Source organism: Coregonus clupeaformis, chromosome 2 (genome assembly GCF_020615455.1).
Source record: "Coregonus clupeaformis isolate EN_2021a chromosome 2, ASM2061545v1, whole genome shotgun sequence".
NCBI lineage: Eukaryota > Metazoa > Chordata > Actinopteri > Salmoniformes > Salmonidae > Coregonus > Coregonus clupeaformis.
The window spans coordinates 11,138,998-11,157,723 of NC_059193.1; the positions used below are offsets into that span (position 1 = coordinate 11,138,998).

General features: G+C 46.7%; 1 protein-coding gene across 1 annotated transcript; it reads right to left on the minus strand.

The window, feature by feature from the left end:
- Positions 1-4,612: 4,612 nt before the first annotated feature.
- LOC121533520 (vascular endothelial growth factor A-like) lies at positions 4,613-18,499 on the minus strand. The gene is made up of 8 exons (XM_041839539.2): positions 17,424-18,499; positions 13,913-13,958; positions 12,230-12,426; positions 11,142-11,215; positions 10,993-11,025; positions 9,582-9,662; positions 7,411-7,617; positions 4,613-7,218 (listed from the first exon to the last, which is right to left on the minus strand). The coding sequence occupies exons 1-8, from the start codon at positions 17,499-17,501 to the stop codon at positions 7,197-7,199; spliced, it is 738 nt and encodes a 245-aa protein (XP_041695473.2). The 5' UTR covers positions 17,502-18,499; the 3' UTR covers positions 4,613-7,196.
- Between the last annotated feature and the right edge of the window lie 227 nt (positions 18,500-18,726).

The window sequence follows — 18,726 nt, forward strand, 5'->3', positions numbered from 1 at the left end:
GAGCTGCACTTCCTAACCTCCTGCCAAATGTATGACCATATTAGAGACACATATTTCCCTCAGATTACACAGACCCACAAATAATTAACAAACAAATCCAATTTTGATAAACTCCCATATCTATTGGGTGAAATACCACAGTGTGCCATCACAGCAGCAATATTTGTGACCTGTTGCCACAAGAAAAGGGCAACCAGTGAAGAACAAACACCATTGTAAATACAACCCATATTTATGTTTATTTTCCCTTTTCTAATTTAACTATTTGCACATCGTTACAATACTGTATATAACCATAATATGAAATGTGAAATGTCTCTATTCCTTTGGAAACCAATAAAGCCCTTTGAATTGAATTGAGAGAGAGAGAGAGAGAGAGAGAGAGAGAGAGAGAGAGAGAGAGAGAGAGAGAGAGAGAGAGAGAGAGAGAGAGAGAGAGAGAGAGAGAGAGAAAGAAAGAGAGGGGAGCAAGAGAGGGAGACAGGGAGTGAAGGATAGAGAGAGAAAGAGAGATAGAAAGAGAGAGAGAGGGGAGCGAGAGAGAGAGAGAGAGAAAGAGTGGAGCGAGAAAGGGAGATAGGGAGTGAAGGATAGAGAGAGAGAGAGAAATAGTGAGAGAGAGAGAGAGAGAGAGAGAGAGAGAGAGCGAGAGAGAGAGAGAGAGAGAGAGAGAGAGAGAGAGAGAGAGAGAGAGAGAGAGAGAGAGAAAGAAAGAGAGGGGAGCGAGAAAAGGAGACAGGGAGTGAAGGATAGAGAGAGAGAGAGAGAGCGAGAGAGAGAAAGAGATAGAAAGAGAGAGAGGGGAGCGAGAGAGAGAGAGAGAGAGAGAGAGATAGAGAGAGAGCGAGAGAGAGAGAGAAAGAGAGAGAGCGAGAGATAGAGAGAAAGAGAGAAAGAGAGAGAGTTAGTCAGTTCACCATCATAGCAGACACAGCCAGTTCACCATCGCAGCAGACACAGTTAGTCAGTTCACCATCGTAGCAGACACAGTTAGTCAGTTCACCATTGTAGCAGACACAGTTAGTCAGTTCACCATCGTAGCAGACACAGTTAGTCAGTTCACCATCGTTGCAGACACAGTTAGTAAGTTCACCATCGTAGCAGACACAGTTAGTCAGTTCACCATCATAGCAGACACAGTTAGTCCATTCACCATCGTAGAAGACAGTTAGTCAGTTCACCATCGTAGCAGACACAGTTAGTCAGTTCACCATCATAGCAGACACAGTTAGTCCATTCACCATCGTAGAAGACACAGTTAGTCAGTTCACCATCGTAGAAGACAGTTAGTCAGTTCACCATCATAGCAGACACAGTTAGTCAGTTCACCATCGTAGCAGACACAGTTAGTCAGTTCACCATCGTTGCAGACACAGTTAGTCAGTTCACCATCGTAGCAGACACAGTTAGTCAGTTCACCATCGTAGAAGACACAGTTAGTCAGTTCACCATCGTAGAAGACAGTTAGTCAGTTCACCATCGTAGCAGACACAGTTAGTCAGTTCACCATCATAGCAGACACAGTTAGTCCATTCACCATCGTAGAAGACACAGTTAGTCAGTTCACCATCGTAGAAGACAGTTAGTCAGTTCACCATCATAGCAGACACAGTTAGTCAGTTCACCATCGTTGCAGACACAGTTAGTCAGTTCACCATCGTAGCAGACACAGTTAGTCAGTTCACCAGCGTAGCAGACACAGTTAGTCAGTTCACCAGCGTAGCAGACACAGTTAGTCAGTTCACCATCGAGCAGACACAGTTAGTCAGTTCACCATCGAGCAGACACAGTTAGTCAGTTCACCATCATAGCAGACACAGTTAGTCAGTTCACCATCGAGCAGACACAGTTAGTCAGTTCACCATCATAGCAGACACAGTTAGTCAGTTCACCATCGTAGCAGACACAGTTAGTCAGTTCACCATCGAGCAGACACAGTTAGTCAGTTCACCAGCGTAGCAGACACAGTTAGTCAGTTCACCATCGAGCAGACACAGTTAGTCAGTTCACCATCGAGCAGACACAGTTAGTCAGTTCACCATCATAGCAGACACAGTTAGTCAGTTCACCATCGTTGCAGACACAGTTAGTCAGTTCACCATCGTAGCAGACACAGTTAGTCCATTCACCATCGTAGAAGACACAGTTAGTCAGTTCACCATCGTAGAAGACAGTTAGTCAGTTCACCATCGAGCAGACAAAGTTAGTCAGTTCACCATCGAGCAGACAGAGTTAGTCAGTTCACCATCATAGCAGACACAGTTAGTCAGTTCACCATCGTAGCAGACACAGTTAGTCCATTCACCATCGTAGAAGACACAGTTAGTCAGTTCACCATCGTAGAAGACAGTTAGTCAGTTCACCATCGAGCAGACAAAGTTAGTCAGTTCACCATCGAGCAGACAGAGTTAGTCAGTTCACCATCATAGCAGACACAGTTAGTCAGTTCACCATCGTAGCAGACACAGTTAGTCAGTTCACCAGCGTAGCAGACACAGTTAGTCAGTTCACCATCGAGCAGACACAGTTAGTCAGTTCACCATCGAGCAGACACAGTTAGTCAGTTCACCATCATAGCAGACACAGTTAGTCAGTTCACCATCATAGCAGACACAGTTAGTCAGTTCACCATCGTAGCAGACACAGTTAGTCAGTTCACCATCGTAGCAGACACAGTTAGTCAGTTCACCATCGTAGCAGACACAGTTAGTCCATTCACCATCGTAGAAGACACAGTTAGTCAGTTCACCATCGTAGAAGACAGTTAGTCAGTTCACCATCGAGCAGACAAAGTTAGTCAGTTCACCATCGAGCAGACAGAGTTAGTCAGTTCACCATCGAGCAGACACAGTTAGTCAGTTCACCATCATAGCAGACACAGTTAGTCAGTTCACCATCATAGCAGACACAGTTAGTCAGTTCACCATCGTTGCAGACACAGTTAGTCAGTTCACCATCGTAGCAGACACAGTTAGTCAGTTCACCATCGTAGCAGACACAGTTAGTCCATTCACCATCGTAGAAGACACAGTTAGTCAGTTCACCATCGTAGAAGACAGTTAGTCAGTTCACCATCGAGCAGACAAAGTTAGTCAGTTCACCATCGAGCAGACAGAGTTAGTCAGTTCACCATCATAGCAGACACAGTTAGTCAGTTCACCATCGTAGCAGACACAGTTAGTCAGTTCACCAGCGTAGCAGACACAGTTAGTCAGTTCACCATCGAGCAGACACAGTTAGTCAGTTCACCATCGAGCAGACACAGTTAGTCAGTTCACCATCATAGCAGACACAGTTAGTCAGTTCACCATCATAGCAGACACAGTTAGTCAGTTCACCATTGTAGCAGACACAGTTAGTCAGTTCACCATCGTAGCAGACACAGTTAGTCAGTTCACCATCGTTGCAGACACAGTTAGTCAGTTCACCATCGTAGCAGACACAGTTAGTCAGTTCACCATCATAGCAGACACAGTTAGTCCATTCACCATCGTAGAAGACACAGTTAGTCAGTTCACCATCGTAGAAGACAGTTAGTCAGTTCACCATTTGAGCAGACAGAGTTAGTCAGTTCACCATCATAGCAGACACAGTTAGTCAGTTCACCATCGTAGCAGACACAGTTAGTCAGTTCACCATCGAGCAGACACAGTTAGTCAGTTCACCATCATAGCAGACACAGTTAGTCAGTTCACCATCATAGCAGACACAGTTAGTCAGTTCACCATCGAGCAGACACAGTTAGTCAGTTCACCATCATAGCAGACACAGTTAGTCAGTTCACCATCATAGCAGACACAGTTAGTCAATTCCAATATTGTTCTTCACTAACATGACAAGGTTCTGGGGTATTTTCATTGTAGACAACATTTTTACAAAAAATAGATGAATAGGATGAATCCTTGTCTCCTGATGGATGAGTCACTCTCTCTTCCTCCCTCCCTCTCTTCCTCCCTCCCTCCTTCTCTCCCTCCGTTCCCCTAATCTTGTGCAGGCTTCTATATTTAGTCACTGGCAGGATGCCCTTCATGACAGGTAGGCCAGGCAGCATCAGCCTTGAGCTCACTCTCACTGGAGCCCACTCTGTCTTTCTCTATCAGTGTGGGCCCCAAAAGATGAACTGCATCACTGAGAGAGATAGAGGGACTGGATGGGGAAGCATTACTCCTCTTAGAAGCCAATTCCAAGATATCATCTGCTAACGGAAATTGCACTGTCACTGCCTCTCACAACCTCTGACATGAAAAGTCAATATGAGGACGATTGAGTACATTCCCATAAATTCACATTATCATCACTTGTTTGAAGATGAAAATAATTGCCACTCAGCAATACACACAGACACAGACACACACACACAGACACACACACAGACACACAGACACACACACAGACAGTGACGTAGACCCCCGCATTTCGGCGTGCGGGTGACTCAGCACAGTTCTTGTGAGGAGGAGGAGAGACAATATTATTTCTCATATCATCACGTCACTCACACACGCTCTATCCCTCCATCCCTCACTCCCAGGGTATCACTCTAATCATCAGCCTGTTTATCTTTCATTACCGTTCAGAGAGATGAAAAGGAAGAGAGGAGTGAAGAGGAGGGAGGAGGGAGGAGGGAAAAAAAGGGATGACATCAAAGAGATTACAGGAAGGGTATTGGACGCATTGGAAGGGCATTGGAAGGGTATTGGACGCATTGGAAGGGCATTGGAAGGGTATTGGACGCATTGGAAGGGCATTGGAAGGGTATTGGACGCATTGGAAGGGTATTGGAAGGGTATTGGACGCATTGGAAGGGCATTGGAAGGGTATTGGACGCATTGGAAGGGTATTGGAAGGGTATTGGACGCATTGGAAGGGCAATGGAAGGGTATTGGACGCATTGGAAGGGCATTGGAAGGATATTGGACGCATTGGAAGGGCATTGGAAGGGCATTGGAAGGGTATTGGAAGGGCATTGGAAGGACATTGGAGAGACTACCAATAACAAAACATTTTATGAAAAATAAGACGTTTCCTTTAATAATATCTGGAACATTGTATCATGGTCGTTTGTTTTTAACATTTCCTGGTAGTATTAACATCTTCAATAGGACAGTATGCTTTGTTTACATAGACATCAAATTGATTAATCAGACATAATATAGGCCTACTCTGACACAAAACTGCATGGTACAAACAGTTGCACACTTACATTAGATAGGGCACAAATGGTGTAGCAGCAAAAATAGTATCAGTGTTATACACATTACAATGCATTTGTAATTGTAAAGTATGTAACATGGGAGTATAATTGGAATGAATAACAAGACAAGACATTCTAAAGTATGCTCTACATCATACACAAGATGGTGGTTGGTTATAAGACATTATAAGATATTATTATGTACTTTTAGTCAGGGTCTGCCTGCTATAGCTGAGTATAAGACAGTGGGGGCTAGAATAGGTCTACCTGGACAGTCTACAGTATATAGGGTATGTCCTAGACTCGCTTTGTCAAACTCATGGGTCTACAACACAGTGGCTGAGGGAAGCAACCAGCACATTCATATTGGATATTTCATGAACATGGGTAGTTTATTACTGTATGAATGGAGCATATAGTCCCTTCTCCAAGTGTCTTTCTGTAACTGGCAAGTTTCCTGGTGATAATTTTAGTTACACATTAGAATGTATATTGTGTTCTATTTTGTGGCCATTGAGACCTCTCTCCCTGTTTCAAATTCTACACAGGTGGCGATATGCCTCATGTCTACATAACGGTATTAGTCGGCCACCCAGAGGGACTCTTTATGTAGACAGATTAAGGACAAACAAAAACAAAACAAAGAAACATGCCACAATATACAACATCTATTAAGTCAACAGGACAAAATTATGCCAAAATATAACAAATTATACAAAGAAAATGAAGTAGAAAAAACATTTGGACTTATTTAGACTTATATTGCATTCATTTCTAATCAGAAGTATGTGTGTGTGTGTGTGTGTGTGTGTGAACCCTTGGACTATAGCCAGGCCTCATCATTGTCATTCCCCCCACAGCCCCGTCGGCGTGAACAGCTCTTTCACTCCGGAGCGGAGAGATGGAGACAAAAACCAAATCAAACAAATGACAGAAAACCCCTCAGTGATCCAGCCTGTGACCATACGCTGGGAATGAGAGACTAACGGCGGCTGGGTAACCCATCTGTGTCATTCAGTGTGTGGAACACACAGATACAGTCTATGCACACAGATACAGTCTATGCACACAGATACAGTCTATGCACACAGATACAGTCTATGCACACAGATACAGTCTATGCACACATATACAATCTATGCACACAGATACAGTCTATGCAGCTATTCAACTCACTTAGCTATAGGTTCATGGTGGTGCAGCCTGATGGCTTCATACACACAACACATAGCTGGTACGTGTGTGTGTGTGCATGTGTGTGTGTGTGTACGTGTGTGTGCATGTGCATGTGTCCGTTCACTATTCTATATCCTTACTGCACTTTAATGACTTGACCCTGGAATCATTCTCCTATCGGAGTCTCCCTGTACAAAAACTATAACACGTGTATCAATATCAGGATCATCATAACTGTTGCCATTGTCTTTTCGCAAAACAGTCCAACAGCAGTTCATGGGCAACACTGACCCACCGTGTCTATGAAGAAGACAACAAAACTCAACATGAACGTGTCTGTTATATCTGATCTGTGATCGGTCTCTAAATCCTCTTCATGTCCAAAGTTCCAATGTCCCATACAGCATCGGAGGTGTGAGTGTTGAATTCTGGCTGGTCCACAACTAACGTCCTGGCCACCCACTGCCTCACATCACCCTCATGTTACCGGACATCTAAACTGTGCTTTACATTTGGTCCCATCATTTACCCTTGTGAAGGAGAGAGTGTTCCATACATGCTGACTGAACGATAGCAGCTAAACGCCTGAAGAAGCTGTGTGATGATGAGACTGACTGACTGCACATATACAGATACAGATCTAGACACAGTTGGTGCACATGTACATATATTTACGTTGTAATACTGCACTGACTTGGTGTTTCTGGAGGACAAGGAAGGGGATAGTTAGGGGTACATCCCCCACTCATATTTTGTTACCCAGACTTCCGCTGAGCATGGATGAGAGTGAGTTTGGAACCAGCGGAGAGACAGAGAGAGAGAAAGAGCATCACCACCTCCAGGCCTCACATCTAAAACAAAAATGAAACAAGAGAGAGAGTTCAGATCAGATTGATTAAATGCATAATGTTTGGTTGTGGTTTAGCCATGTTGAATGTGGTTGTGATGCATGGTCATGGTTGGTACTTTATCTGTGGTAGTGGTCCGAGCTCTCCTTCTATAGCTCTGGTTCTGATGGTGGTTTGCTGTCACTGGACACTGACCTGCAGAGGTGCTGGTTGAGTCTTCTCCCTTTCTGACTGCATTTCTCTGCGGTCACGTTGCAGCGACACCGACACAAATGCAAATCGAGTGTCCACTTCCTCCCAGGACAGGGGGTACATCGAGGGCCTGGCAAGGGAGACGGGGTGGTGGGGGGAGGAGAGGGTGTAGTGGGGGGAGGAGAGGGTGTAGTGGGGGGAGAGGAAGGTCTGGGGTGGTAAAGAGAATAGTCACTTAATTTATGAATATAATAAATACAGCAACTTTAAACAGACACCAGTGGCTTTCAAACCTGATGTTCCACATAGTAGACTTCCCCTCGTCTGAGAGGCTCTTTAATGTGCCATTGGCTGGGACTCCCATTAGGGAGTTAACCTCAGTCTGTGTCTGTCTAAGTGAGCCCATCCATGGCTGAGTTAACTCACCCTGGCCTGTCTGGGAGGCTAATGGACTTCTTTAATGAAGTGATTTAATTAATGAAGCAGAGACAAAGTGGACATCTGTGTGTGGGCCTGACTTACTGAGTGGTCATGGCTGGTGAAAAATATGGGTTGTTTATGAATTCGAAGGACCAATAAAAAGGGATTAAAAAAACGTAGGTGCTGGATTTTAGGCCGGTAGCAACCACCACAGGGTGTCCGTTCAGAACACGAGGAAGCAGTAGTTCCAGTTCAAGGTTTAATGAAGATCCACACACACAACACCACTCTCTCTGATTCTAATTGTTATTTAGCTGCACGCACAATAAACATCCGAAAGAAAAGCAATTTCAGGAGAGAAAAACAGGTTGGTCATCAGAATGGAAACTACAGATTGCCTGAGGCCCTGCCTGGTCGGGTATTACGTTCAGTCCCGGAAAAAAAGACTGCTGATTGGCTAATAAAATTATGATGATTGGCGTAACCTTATTCCAATAGGAAAACCAAAAGAAAGTTGGGGTCTTGGAAAGGAGATGAGCTGTTCGTTTTTACAGCTGGGCTGCCACCGAGAGGGAGGGAGGAGGTGGTGGCTGTGTTGCCACAGAGAGAGAGGGAGGAGGTGGTGGCTGGGTTGCCACAGAGAGAGGGAGGAGGTGGTGGCTGGGTTGCCACAGAGAGAGAGGGAGGAGGTGGTGGCTGGGTTGCCACAGAGAGAGAGGGAGGAGGTGGTGGCTGGGTTTCCACAGAGAGAGAGAGAGGAGGTGGTGGCTGGGTTGCCACAGAGAGAGAGAGAGGAGGTGGTGGCTGGGTTGCTACAGAGAGAGAGGGAGGAGGTGGTGGCTGGGTTGCCACAGAGAGAGAGGGAGGAGGTGGTGGCTGGGTTGCCACAGAGAGAGAGGGAGGAGGTGGTGGCTGGGTTGCCACAGAGAGAGAGGGAGGAGGTGGTGGCTGGGTTGCCACAGAGAGAGAGGGAGGAGGTGGTGGCTGTGTTGACACAGAGAGAGAGGGAGGAGGTGGTGGCTGGGTTGCCACAGAGAGAGAGGGAGGAGGTGGTGTCTGGGTTGCCACAGAGAGAGAGGGAGGAGGTGGTGGCTGGGTTGCCACAGATAGAGAGGGAGGAGGTGGTGGCTGGGTTGCCACAGAGAGAGGGAGGAGGTGGTGGCTGGGTTGCCACAGAGAGAGAGGGAGGAGGTGGTGGCTGGGTTGCCACAGAGAGAGGGAGGAGGTGGTGGCTGGGTTGCCACAGAGAGAGAGGGAGGAGGTGGTGGCTGGGTTGCCACAGAGAGAGGGAGGAGGTGGTGGCTGGGTTGCCACAGAGAGAGAGGAGGTGGTGGCTGGGTTGCCACAGAGAGAGAGGAAGTGGTGGCTGGGTTGCCACAGAGAGAGAGGAGGTGGTGGCTGGGTTGCCACAGAGAGAGAGAGAGGAGGTGATGGCTGGGTTGCCACAGAGAGAGAGAGAGGAGGTGGTGGCTGGGTTGCCACAGAGAGAGAGAGAGGAGATGGTGGCTGGGTTGCCACAGAGAGAGAGGGAGGAGGTGGTGGCTGGGTTGCCACAGAGAGAGAGGGAGGAGGTGGAATTGATGAAAAAGAAGAAGGGCTGAATTCAGCTCTCTGGGTGGAGCGATTTTCTGGGAATTATGTGCGCATACCCAGAGAGAAACAGACACTTGCTTAGACTTGTGCAAAAAGCTTTATGTAAATGGAGAAAGAAGCAATAACTCAGGGGTTAATTAAGCATGTTTAGTTGAACTTACATAGTTTTGATAGTTCCACTTTTCTTTCGTTTGGATTTTCCTCTCTCCCTTTTCCTGCCTTTCCTCAGAGGCTTTGCAGGTCTGTTAGTCAGAGACATACATCTGTGTCAAACAACAATTCATCCCAATAGCAGATCAAAATCTAAATAGATACATTATAGACTTTTTGAGTTAAATGTCTCTAATTCAATTTTTTGGGGATTCCCTTAGAGTCCAACAGCCTTATTAGAAAATAAAATGTCTGCCTCTGTCTCCCTTTAAAGCTGTCTCTACCCCTTTTCACTCTTTCCCTCTATCCCTCAGTTCTCACTCTTTCCCTAACTTTCCCTCTCTGTGAGCCTTGACCTCTGTCCAGCTCTGTTGGTCTAAGGCCAGCTAGTTACTCTGCCACTCAGACAGGGGTGGGCTGGGGCTTCCAAACATGTGACAGAGCAAAAGTAGCCTTCCCTCTGTATGGTCAAAAGCCTTGCCTTAGCATCTTCTCAGAAATACTATAAAATAACATGATGTGTAATAATAATGTTATATAGACATTGATGTTTCTATCTGCTTTGGTAATCCCTCTCAGAGCACTCACTCAGCACGAAGGCTAATAATATAATATAATAATAATAATAATAATAATATGCCATTTAGCAGACGCTTTTATCCAAAGCGACTTACAGTCATGTGTGCATACATTTTTACGTATGGCTGGTCCCGGGGATCGAACCCACTACCCTGGTGTTACAAGCGCCATGCTCTACCAATTGAGCTACAGAGGACCACATCTCTATGGAGACACATCTCTATGGAGACAGTGGCATGTGAACTGTCCCATGGGATATTAGGCTAGCGCTCAAGCATCACAGACGCTAAATCACTAAGCTAGAGGTGCAGACAGAGGTACACAGAAACAGACCCAAACACAGACACACACTAACAGACACACAGTAACAGACACACACCAACAGACAGACACTAACAGACAGACACTAACAGACAGACACTAACAGACAGACACTAACAGACAGACACTAACAGACAGACACACACACACACACTGACAAACACTCTCCGACACACACAATGACAGACACACACACACACACACACTAACAGACGCACACTAACAAACACACTGACACTCTGACAAACACTCTCTGACAAACACACACACACTAACAGACGCACACACTAACAAACACACTGACACTCTGACAAACACTCTCTGACAAACACACACAGACACACACACACACACAGACACACACACAGACACACACTAACAGACACACACTGACAAACACTCTTTGACAAACACTCTCTGACAAACACTCTCTGACAAACACTCTCTGACAAACACTCTCTGACAAACACTCTCTGACAAACACACATGTACACATACAGCCACATACATTCAGTACTCTACCTGGTAGGGGCTGATTGAAGATCCTCTTTTAGTCTACAGGGAGAGAGAGCGGGTTATTTGAGGACACACACTGAGAGAATACAGTCATGCATAGACCGTGTGTGTGTGCGTGCGTGTGTGTGTGTGTGTGTGTGTGTGTGTGTGCTCACCTGCACTCACACTGGCTGTGCTCAACGAAGTCCAGCTCGATGAGCTCATGCTTCATAAAGGAGGTCTTCATTAGCTGCAGAGGACAAAGAAACAAACTACAGTTACTAATCATTATGTGTGTGTGTGTATATGTGTATACCTCCATGGTGATAGTTTGTGTGAGTGTGGACCTCCATGGTGATAGTTTGTGTGAATGTGTACCTCCATGGTGATAGTTTGTGTGAGTGTGTACCTCCATGGTGAGAGAGTGTGTGAGTGTGGACCTCCATGGTGAGAGAGTGTGTGTGAGTGTGTCCCTCCATGGTGAGAGAGTGTGTACCTCCATGGTGAGAGAGTGTGTGAGTGTGTACCTCCATAGTGATAGTTTGTGTGAGTGTGTACCTCCATGGTGATAGTTTGTGTGAGTGTGTACCTCCATGGTGAGAGAGTGTGTGAGTGTGGACCTCCATGGTGAGAGAGTGTGTGTGAGTGTGTCCCTCCATGGTGAGAGAGTGTGTACCTCCATGGTGAGAGAGTGTGTGAGTGTGTACCTCCATAGTGATAGTTTGTGTGAGTGTGTACCTCCATGGTGATAGTTTGTGTGAGTGTGTACCTCCATGGTGATAGTTTGTGTGAGTGTGTCCCTCCATGGTGAGAGAGTGTGTACCTCCATGGTGAGAGAGTGTGTGAGTGTGTACCTCCATGGTGATAGTTTGTGTGAGTGTGTACCTCCATGGTGATAGTTTGTGTGAGTGTGTACCCCCATGGTGATAGTTTGTGTGAGTGTGTACCTCCATGGTGATAGTTTGTGTGAGTGTGTACCCCCATGGTGATAGTTTGTGTGAGTGTGTACCCCCATGGTGATAGTTTGTGTGAGTGTGTACCTCCATGGTGAGAGAGTGTGTACCCCCATGGTGATAGTTTGTGTGAGTGTGTACCTCCATGGTGATCGTGTGTGTGAGTGTGTACCTCCATGGTGAGAGAGTGTGTACCCCCATGGTGATAGTTTGTGTGAGTGTGTACCTCCATGGTGATAGTGTGTGTGAGTGTGTACCTCCATGGTGAGAGAGTGTGTACCTCCATGGTGATAGTTTGTGTGAGTGTGTACCTCCATGGTGATAGTTTGTGTGAGTGAGGGCACACACTCCAGTGCCTCGTCGGAGCAGCACCCGCCACAGCGGCGGACCGACACACAGGAGGGCACGAAGAGGTGATGCGTCTCCCCCGGCAACTCCCTCCACACCTCCACCAGGTTATCCCTGGGCTCACAACCACTCCGAGAGTACACCTCCAACCACCGACGCACTGGAGGGAAGGAGAGCGAGAGACTTCAGATGCATGAGTTTGACAAGGTCACTAACACATCACAAATCTAGTCATAATGTATTCATTCTCACTTTATGAATCTCACATCTGTTATTCATACACACAAAGTGACTCATCATCAGCCTCTTCACATACAATGCCTTCGGAAAGTATTCAGACCCCTTGACTTTTTCCACATTTTGTTACGTTACAGCCTTTTTCTAAAATTGATTAAATTGTATTTTTTCCTCATCAATCTACACACAATATCCAATAATGACAAAGCGAAAATAGGTTTTTCGACATTTACATAAGTATTAAGACCCTTTACTCAATGATTTGTTAAAGCACCTTTGGCAACGATTACAGCATCGAGCTACAAGCTTGGCACACCTGTATTTGGGGAGTTTCTCCCATTCTTCTCTGCAGATCCTCTCAAGCTCTGTCAGGTTGGATGGGAAGCGTTGCTGCACAGCTATTTTCAGGTCTATCCAGAGATGTTCGATCGGGTTCAAGTCCGGGCTCTGGCTGGGCCACTCAAGGATATTCAGAGACTTGTCCCGAAGCCACTCCTGAGTTGGCTTGACTGTGTGCTTCGGGTCATTGTCCTGTTGGAAGGTGAACCTTCGCTCCAGTCTGAGGTCCTGAGCACTCTGGAGCAGGTTTTCATCAAGAATCTCTTTGTCTGATAGTCTTTAGGTGCCTTTTGGCAAACTCCAAGTGAGCTGTCATGTGCCTTTTACTGAGGAGTGGCTTCCGTCTGGCCACACTACCATAAAGGCCTGATTGGTGAAGTGCTGCAGAGATGGTTGTCCTTCTGGAAGTTTCTCCCATCTCCACAGAGGAACTCTAGACCTCTGTCAGAGTGACCATCGGGTTCTTGGTCACCTCCCTGACCAAGGCCCTTCTCCCCCGGTTGCTCAATTTGGCCGGGTGGCCAGCTCTAGGAAGGGTCTTGGTGGTTCCAAACTTCTTCCATTTAAGGATGATGGAGGCCACTGTGTTCTTGGGGACCTTCAATGCTGCAGAAATTTTTTTGTACCCTTCCCCAGATCTGTTCATCGAAACAATCCTGTCTCGGAGCTCTACGGACAATTCCTTCGACCTTATGGCTTGGTTTTTGCTCTGACATGCACTGTCAACTGTGGGACCTTATATAGACAGGTGTGTGCCTTTCCAAATCATGTCCAATCAATTGAATTGACACAGGTGGACTCCAATCAAGTTGTAGAAACATCTCAAGGATGATCAATGGAAACAGGATGCACCTGAGCTCAATTTCGAGTCTCATAGCAAAGGGTCTGAATCCTTATGTAAATAAGGTATTTATGTTTTAAGATTTTAATACATTTGCATTTTAATATGTTTTCGCTTTGTCATTATGGGGTATTGTGTGTAGATTGCTGAGGATTATACTTTTTTAAGTAAAGGGGTCTGAATACTTTCCGAAGACACTGTATGCTGGTGTGATTATCGGGGGGAGTACCTTCTCTAGATTTGGGGGTGGTGTCTGCAGGTCTCCAGTGGGCTAGCTGGAAGAGGAGTGGCAGAAGAAGATGTGTGTCAGGTGGGAAATCCCTGCATGTTTTTAACCTTATATACAGTGAAGGCAGCCCTAGTACCTCACAGCCCCTAATACCCTACAGCCCCTAGCACCCTACAGCCCCTAGTACCTCACAGCCCCGAGTACCTCACAGCCCCGAGTACCTCACAGCCCCTAGCACCCTACACCCCCTAGCACCCTACAGCCCCTAGTACCTCACAGCCCCTAGTACCTCACAGCCCCTAGTACCTCACATCCCCTAGTACCCTACAGCCCTAGTACCCTACAGCCCCTAGTACCTCACAGCCCCTAGTACCCTACAGCCCTAGTACCCTACAGCCCCTAGCACCCTACAGCCCCTAGTACCTCACAGCCCCTAGTACCTCACAGCCCCTAAAACCTCACAGCCCCTAGCACCCTACAGCCCCTAGTACCTCACAGCCCCTAGTACCTCACAGCCCCTAGTACCTCACAGCCCCTAGTACCTCACAGCCCCTAAGCCCCTAGTACCCTACAGCCCCTAGCACCCTACAGCCCCTAGTACCTCACAGCCCCTAGTACGTCACAGCCCCGAGTACATCACAGCCCCAGTACCTCACAGCCCCGAGTACCTCACAGCCCTAGTACCGCACAGCCCCTAGTACCCTATAGCCCCTAGTACCCTATAGCCCCGAGTACCCTACAGCCCCTAGTACCCTACAGCCCCTAGTACCCCACAGCCCTAGTACCCTACAGCCCTGAGTACCCTACAGCCCTGAGTACCCTACAGCCCCGAGTACCCTACAGCCCCTAGTACCCTACAGCCCTAGTACCCTACAGCCCTGAGTACCCTACAGCCCCTAGTACCCTACAGCCCCGAGTACCCTACAGCCCCTAGTACCCTACAGCCCCTAGTACCCTACAGCCCTGAGTACCCTACAGCCCCTAGTACCCTACAGCCCTGAGTACCCTACAGCCCTGAGTACCCTACAGCCCCTAGTACCCTACAGCCCTGAGTACCCTACAGCCCTGAGTACCCTACAGCCCTGAGTACCCTACAGCCCCTAGTACCCTACAGCCCTAGTACCCTACAGCCCTGAGTACCCTACAGCCCTGAGTACCCTACAGCCCTAGTACCCTACAGCCCCTAGTACCCTATAGCCCTGAGTACCCTACAGCCCTAGTACCCTACAGCCCTAGTACCCTACAGCCCCTAGTACCCTACAGCCCTAGTACCCTACAGCCCCTAGTACCCTACAGCCCCTCGTACCCTCTCATGCTCTACACTGACACCAAATACCTTAGCCAGATGAATACCACACAAAATACATACTACTTAGTTTACGCACACACACACACTCTCTCTCACACACACACTCTCAAACACAGGCACGCACAGACGCACGCACGCACACACACACCACACACCCACACCCACCCACGCAACGTCATTATTAGGTCTGAGTGGACCAAGGCCACTGCTGAGAGAATGTAGACTTTGCCCAATTGCCCCCCTTTCAACCGCCCCACCCCCCTACCCTGCCCCCGTGCTCTATCGACAGTTTCTGGTATGGTTCCATTTGATTCAGAGTTCACCGATGTGTGTGTGGCCATTTTGTGAACACATATACTGTAGTACGTGTCTGAGCAACAAGAAACATGTCAGATCACACTGGTGTTTCATTCATATCACAAATCGATCAGTACACAACATCCCCCGGAGTAGGGCGGGCTATAGCTCCACAGACTGGCCCCTAGAAGAAGTAGGGCGGGCTATAGCTCCACAGACTGGCCCCTAGAAGAAGTAGGGTGGGCTATAGCTCCACAGACTGGCCCCTAGAAGAAGTAGGGCGGGCTATAGCTCCACAGACTGGCCCCTAGAAGAAGTAGGGTGGGCTATAGCTCCACAGACTGGCTCCTAGAAGAAGTAGGGTGGGCTATAGCTCCACAGACTGGCCCCTAGAAGAAGTAGGGTGGGCTATAGCTCCACAGACTGGCCCCTAGAAGAAGTAGGGTGGGCTATAGCTCCACAGACTGGCCCCTAGAAGAAGTAGGGTGGGCTATAGCTCCACAGACTGGCCCCTAGAAGAAGTAGGGTGGGCTATAGCTCCACAGACTGGCCCCTAGAAGAAGTAGGGTGGGCTATAGCTCCACAGACTGGCCCCTACAAGAAGTAGGGTGGGCTATAGCTCCACAGACTGGCCCCTACAAGAAGTAGGGTGGGCTATAGCTCCACAGACTGGCCCCTACAAGAAGTAGGGTGGGCTATAGCTCCACAGACTGGCCCCTAGAAGAAGTAGGGTGGGCTATAGCTCCACAGACTGGCCCCTAGAAGGAGTTGATACTGTCACCCCAAGTGTGTGTTTCTGTATTGCTTTTCCCAGAGGAGACTATTCCCCTTCCAGTCTGGTTGGATCTGATCCTGTCTGACACTGGAATTGGCACACTCTCACTCTCTCTGTGTTTCTCTCTCTGACACAGACACACACACACACACACACACACACACACACACACACTTGCTCTCTCTCAAACACACACAAGTAATCTAAACAGTGCCAGCCAAGCTCTTGCAGCAGCCCACACAATGCCAGCTGCAGAGTCTTACACCCTCTAACTGCCAAATACTTATTTCCCTCATTAAAATGCAAATCAATTTATAACATTTTTGACATGCGTTTTGCTGGATTGTTTTGTTGTTATTCTGTCTCTCACTGTTCAAATAAACCTACCATTAAAATTATAGACTGATAATTTCTTTGTCAGTGGGCAAACATACAAAATCAGCAGGGGATCAAATACTATTTTCCCTCACTGTATGTGTGCGCGTGCGACAGAGAGAGAGAGAGATTGGGCCCCAATGCAACATGATTCCCAGGACCTCCAACCTGATATATCCCATGGCCACGCAGCTCAATCAGGGCAGCTTCAGGCCACTACATGTTCTTGATATGAAAACACCAGACATAAATAAAACCAATCTGCCATGTGAAGAGCTGTGTGTTTGAGAGTCTATGGAGACTATTATGTTGGCAAATTATTATCTATCCCCATATGTCACTCATGTACAGTACATCTGCCTTGTGTTACAAAGTACATGCCAGTCAGTCTGGCAGAGTTGTGTCACATTGTGCCTATCCATACATGGTACATGAGTCTACCATTAGTCAACATGGTACATATGTCTAGGAGAGAGTGAGAGGTGCACCACATAATTCCATAAAGCTTTGTAAGCTCAGAGCGTCAATGACCATGGGGGTAAGCTCCAAACACACAAAGATCAGTTTAAAATATTAGAAAGAAATAGGCTATACTGCTACTAAAGTCACTGTATTCATTTTCTTCCTATCTTTATTTTCCCTTCAAATAAACGAGATGTTTTGTAGCATAATACAAAGGAATAAAACAAATCTAAACTCCTGAGATTCCCATGCAGACAATAGTCTAAAATAGTGTAGTGAGTTATCTGACATACCTTGGCATGGGACGTGGGTATTCTGGAGAGCAAGAGGAACTGAAACATTCCTAGAATAACTTGAAGCATAATCCCCATTGTGCAGTACACCAAAAAGAACGCCAAAATTTTCGTCAATGAATTGGTTATTTTCTTTAGTTTTTTCTCTCCACTTAATCAATATTCCATCTGTAGTCCTTAGGTTCCATTTTATGTATTGACAGCCGGGGTGGCATTCCCATACCGTTCGTTAAGCATGAACGTGAAATGTATTAATTTTATACAAATAAGGAATGATGAAGCCGTCTATAGCAAATGAGTAGGCTAACACTCCAATGATTGGCTTGAAACTGTAACTTAATTCATCAATATTTGCACAATGTATTTGGCTACAATGTAACAATTTATAATCTAATGCCATCAATCGGCTTAATCATTCTTGGCAATCAAGCGCACAAATTTGATGCCTGCATATTGACAAATAGCCTAATTTAATAAATCTCAGTCGTTCACATTCAATTCAATACAGTTTGGTTGCATTTATTTTACTGAGAGTTGTGTGAACTTTGAATGATGGCCCCCAATATTCCAAAGCCAGAGGTTTGGGTCTGTAAGCCGGTTACATTCGCCCATTGTTGGCCAGAAACCCATGAAACGGTCCGTGGCTGAGCGTCAGTAGTGGCGTGACTACAGGTCCATTTATAGTCCCGATAAGATATTTTGCGATATTGTATCCTTGTCTCTAAAAACGTTTAAAAAGGACAAATATCCCTTATTTACGATCCAACACGAATGTCTTGAATCACATAGGCTATGGTGCCGAACGCACATTTCATGACACTGCGTAGCCTATCCACAGCGGTGTCTCTGAGAAATAGCCTAGATGACGTTTCGTTGAAGAAGCTTGTGCCGCCGCGACTTATCCTTTTGTCCTCTTTGATAATAACATATTGAAGTTCATGGTGCCAGAGCAGTCCACAAAGAGAATGGTCCTTGACAGCGTCTCTTGGTTTGTTATGATTGGTTACTCATGTCCTTTGCCCTTCAGATCACAATTAAAAGGCGCACTCCGAATTCCGCGTAACCGTTGCACTGCCAACTTTTTCAAAATGACATGGACGCACTCGCGCACTGGAGACAGGTGAACGTCGCCCTTCAATTCGTCATTCAGCAGGTCAGTCAATCATTTACCACTCCACTTTCTCAGCCACATAATACATTTTTAATAATGATACAATAAAGGGGGTAATTTTATTGCACTAAGATCTCTTTATATCATTCACCCAAATCCAAATTCAACTCCAAGCTCTCTCTCTCTCTCACA

Bases quoted from the DNA above. Each gene is read 5' to 3' on its own strand.
- LOC121533520 (XM_041839539.2), bottom strand. From the start codon at position 17,501: ATGGGGATTATGCTTCAAGTTATTCTAGGAATGTTTCAGTTCCTCTTG. The intron at 11,026-11,141 runs GTGAGCACACAC...CTCTCCCTGTAG, and splicing joins CACAGCCAGTGTGAGTGCAG to ACTAAAAGAGGATCTTCAAT. The intron at 9,663-10,992 runs GTAGAGTACTGA...TCTGACTAACAG, and splicing joins CTTCAATCAGCCCCTACCAG to ACCTGCAAAGCCTCTGAGGA.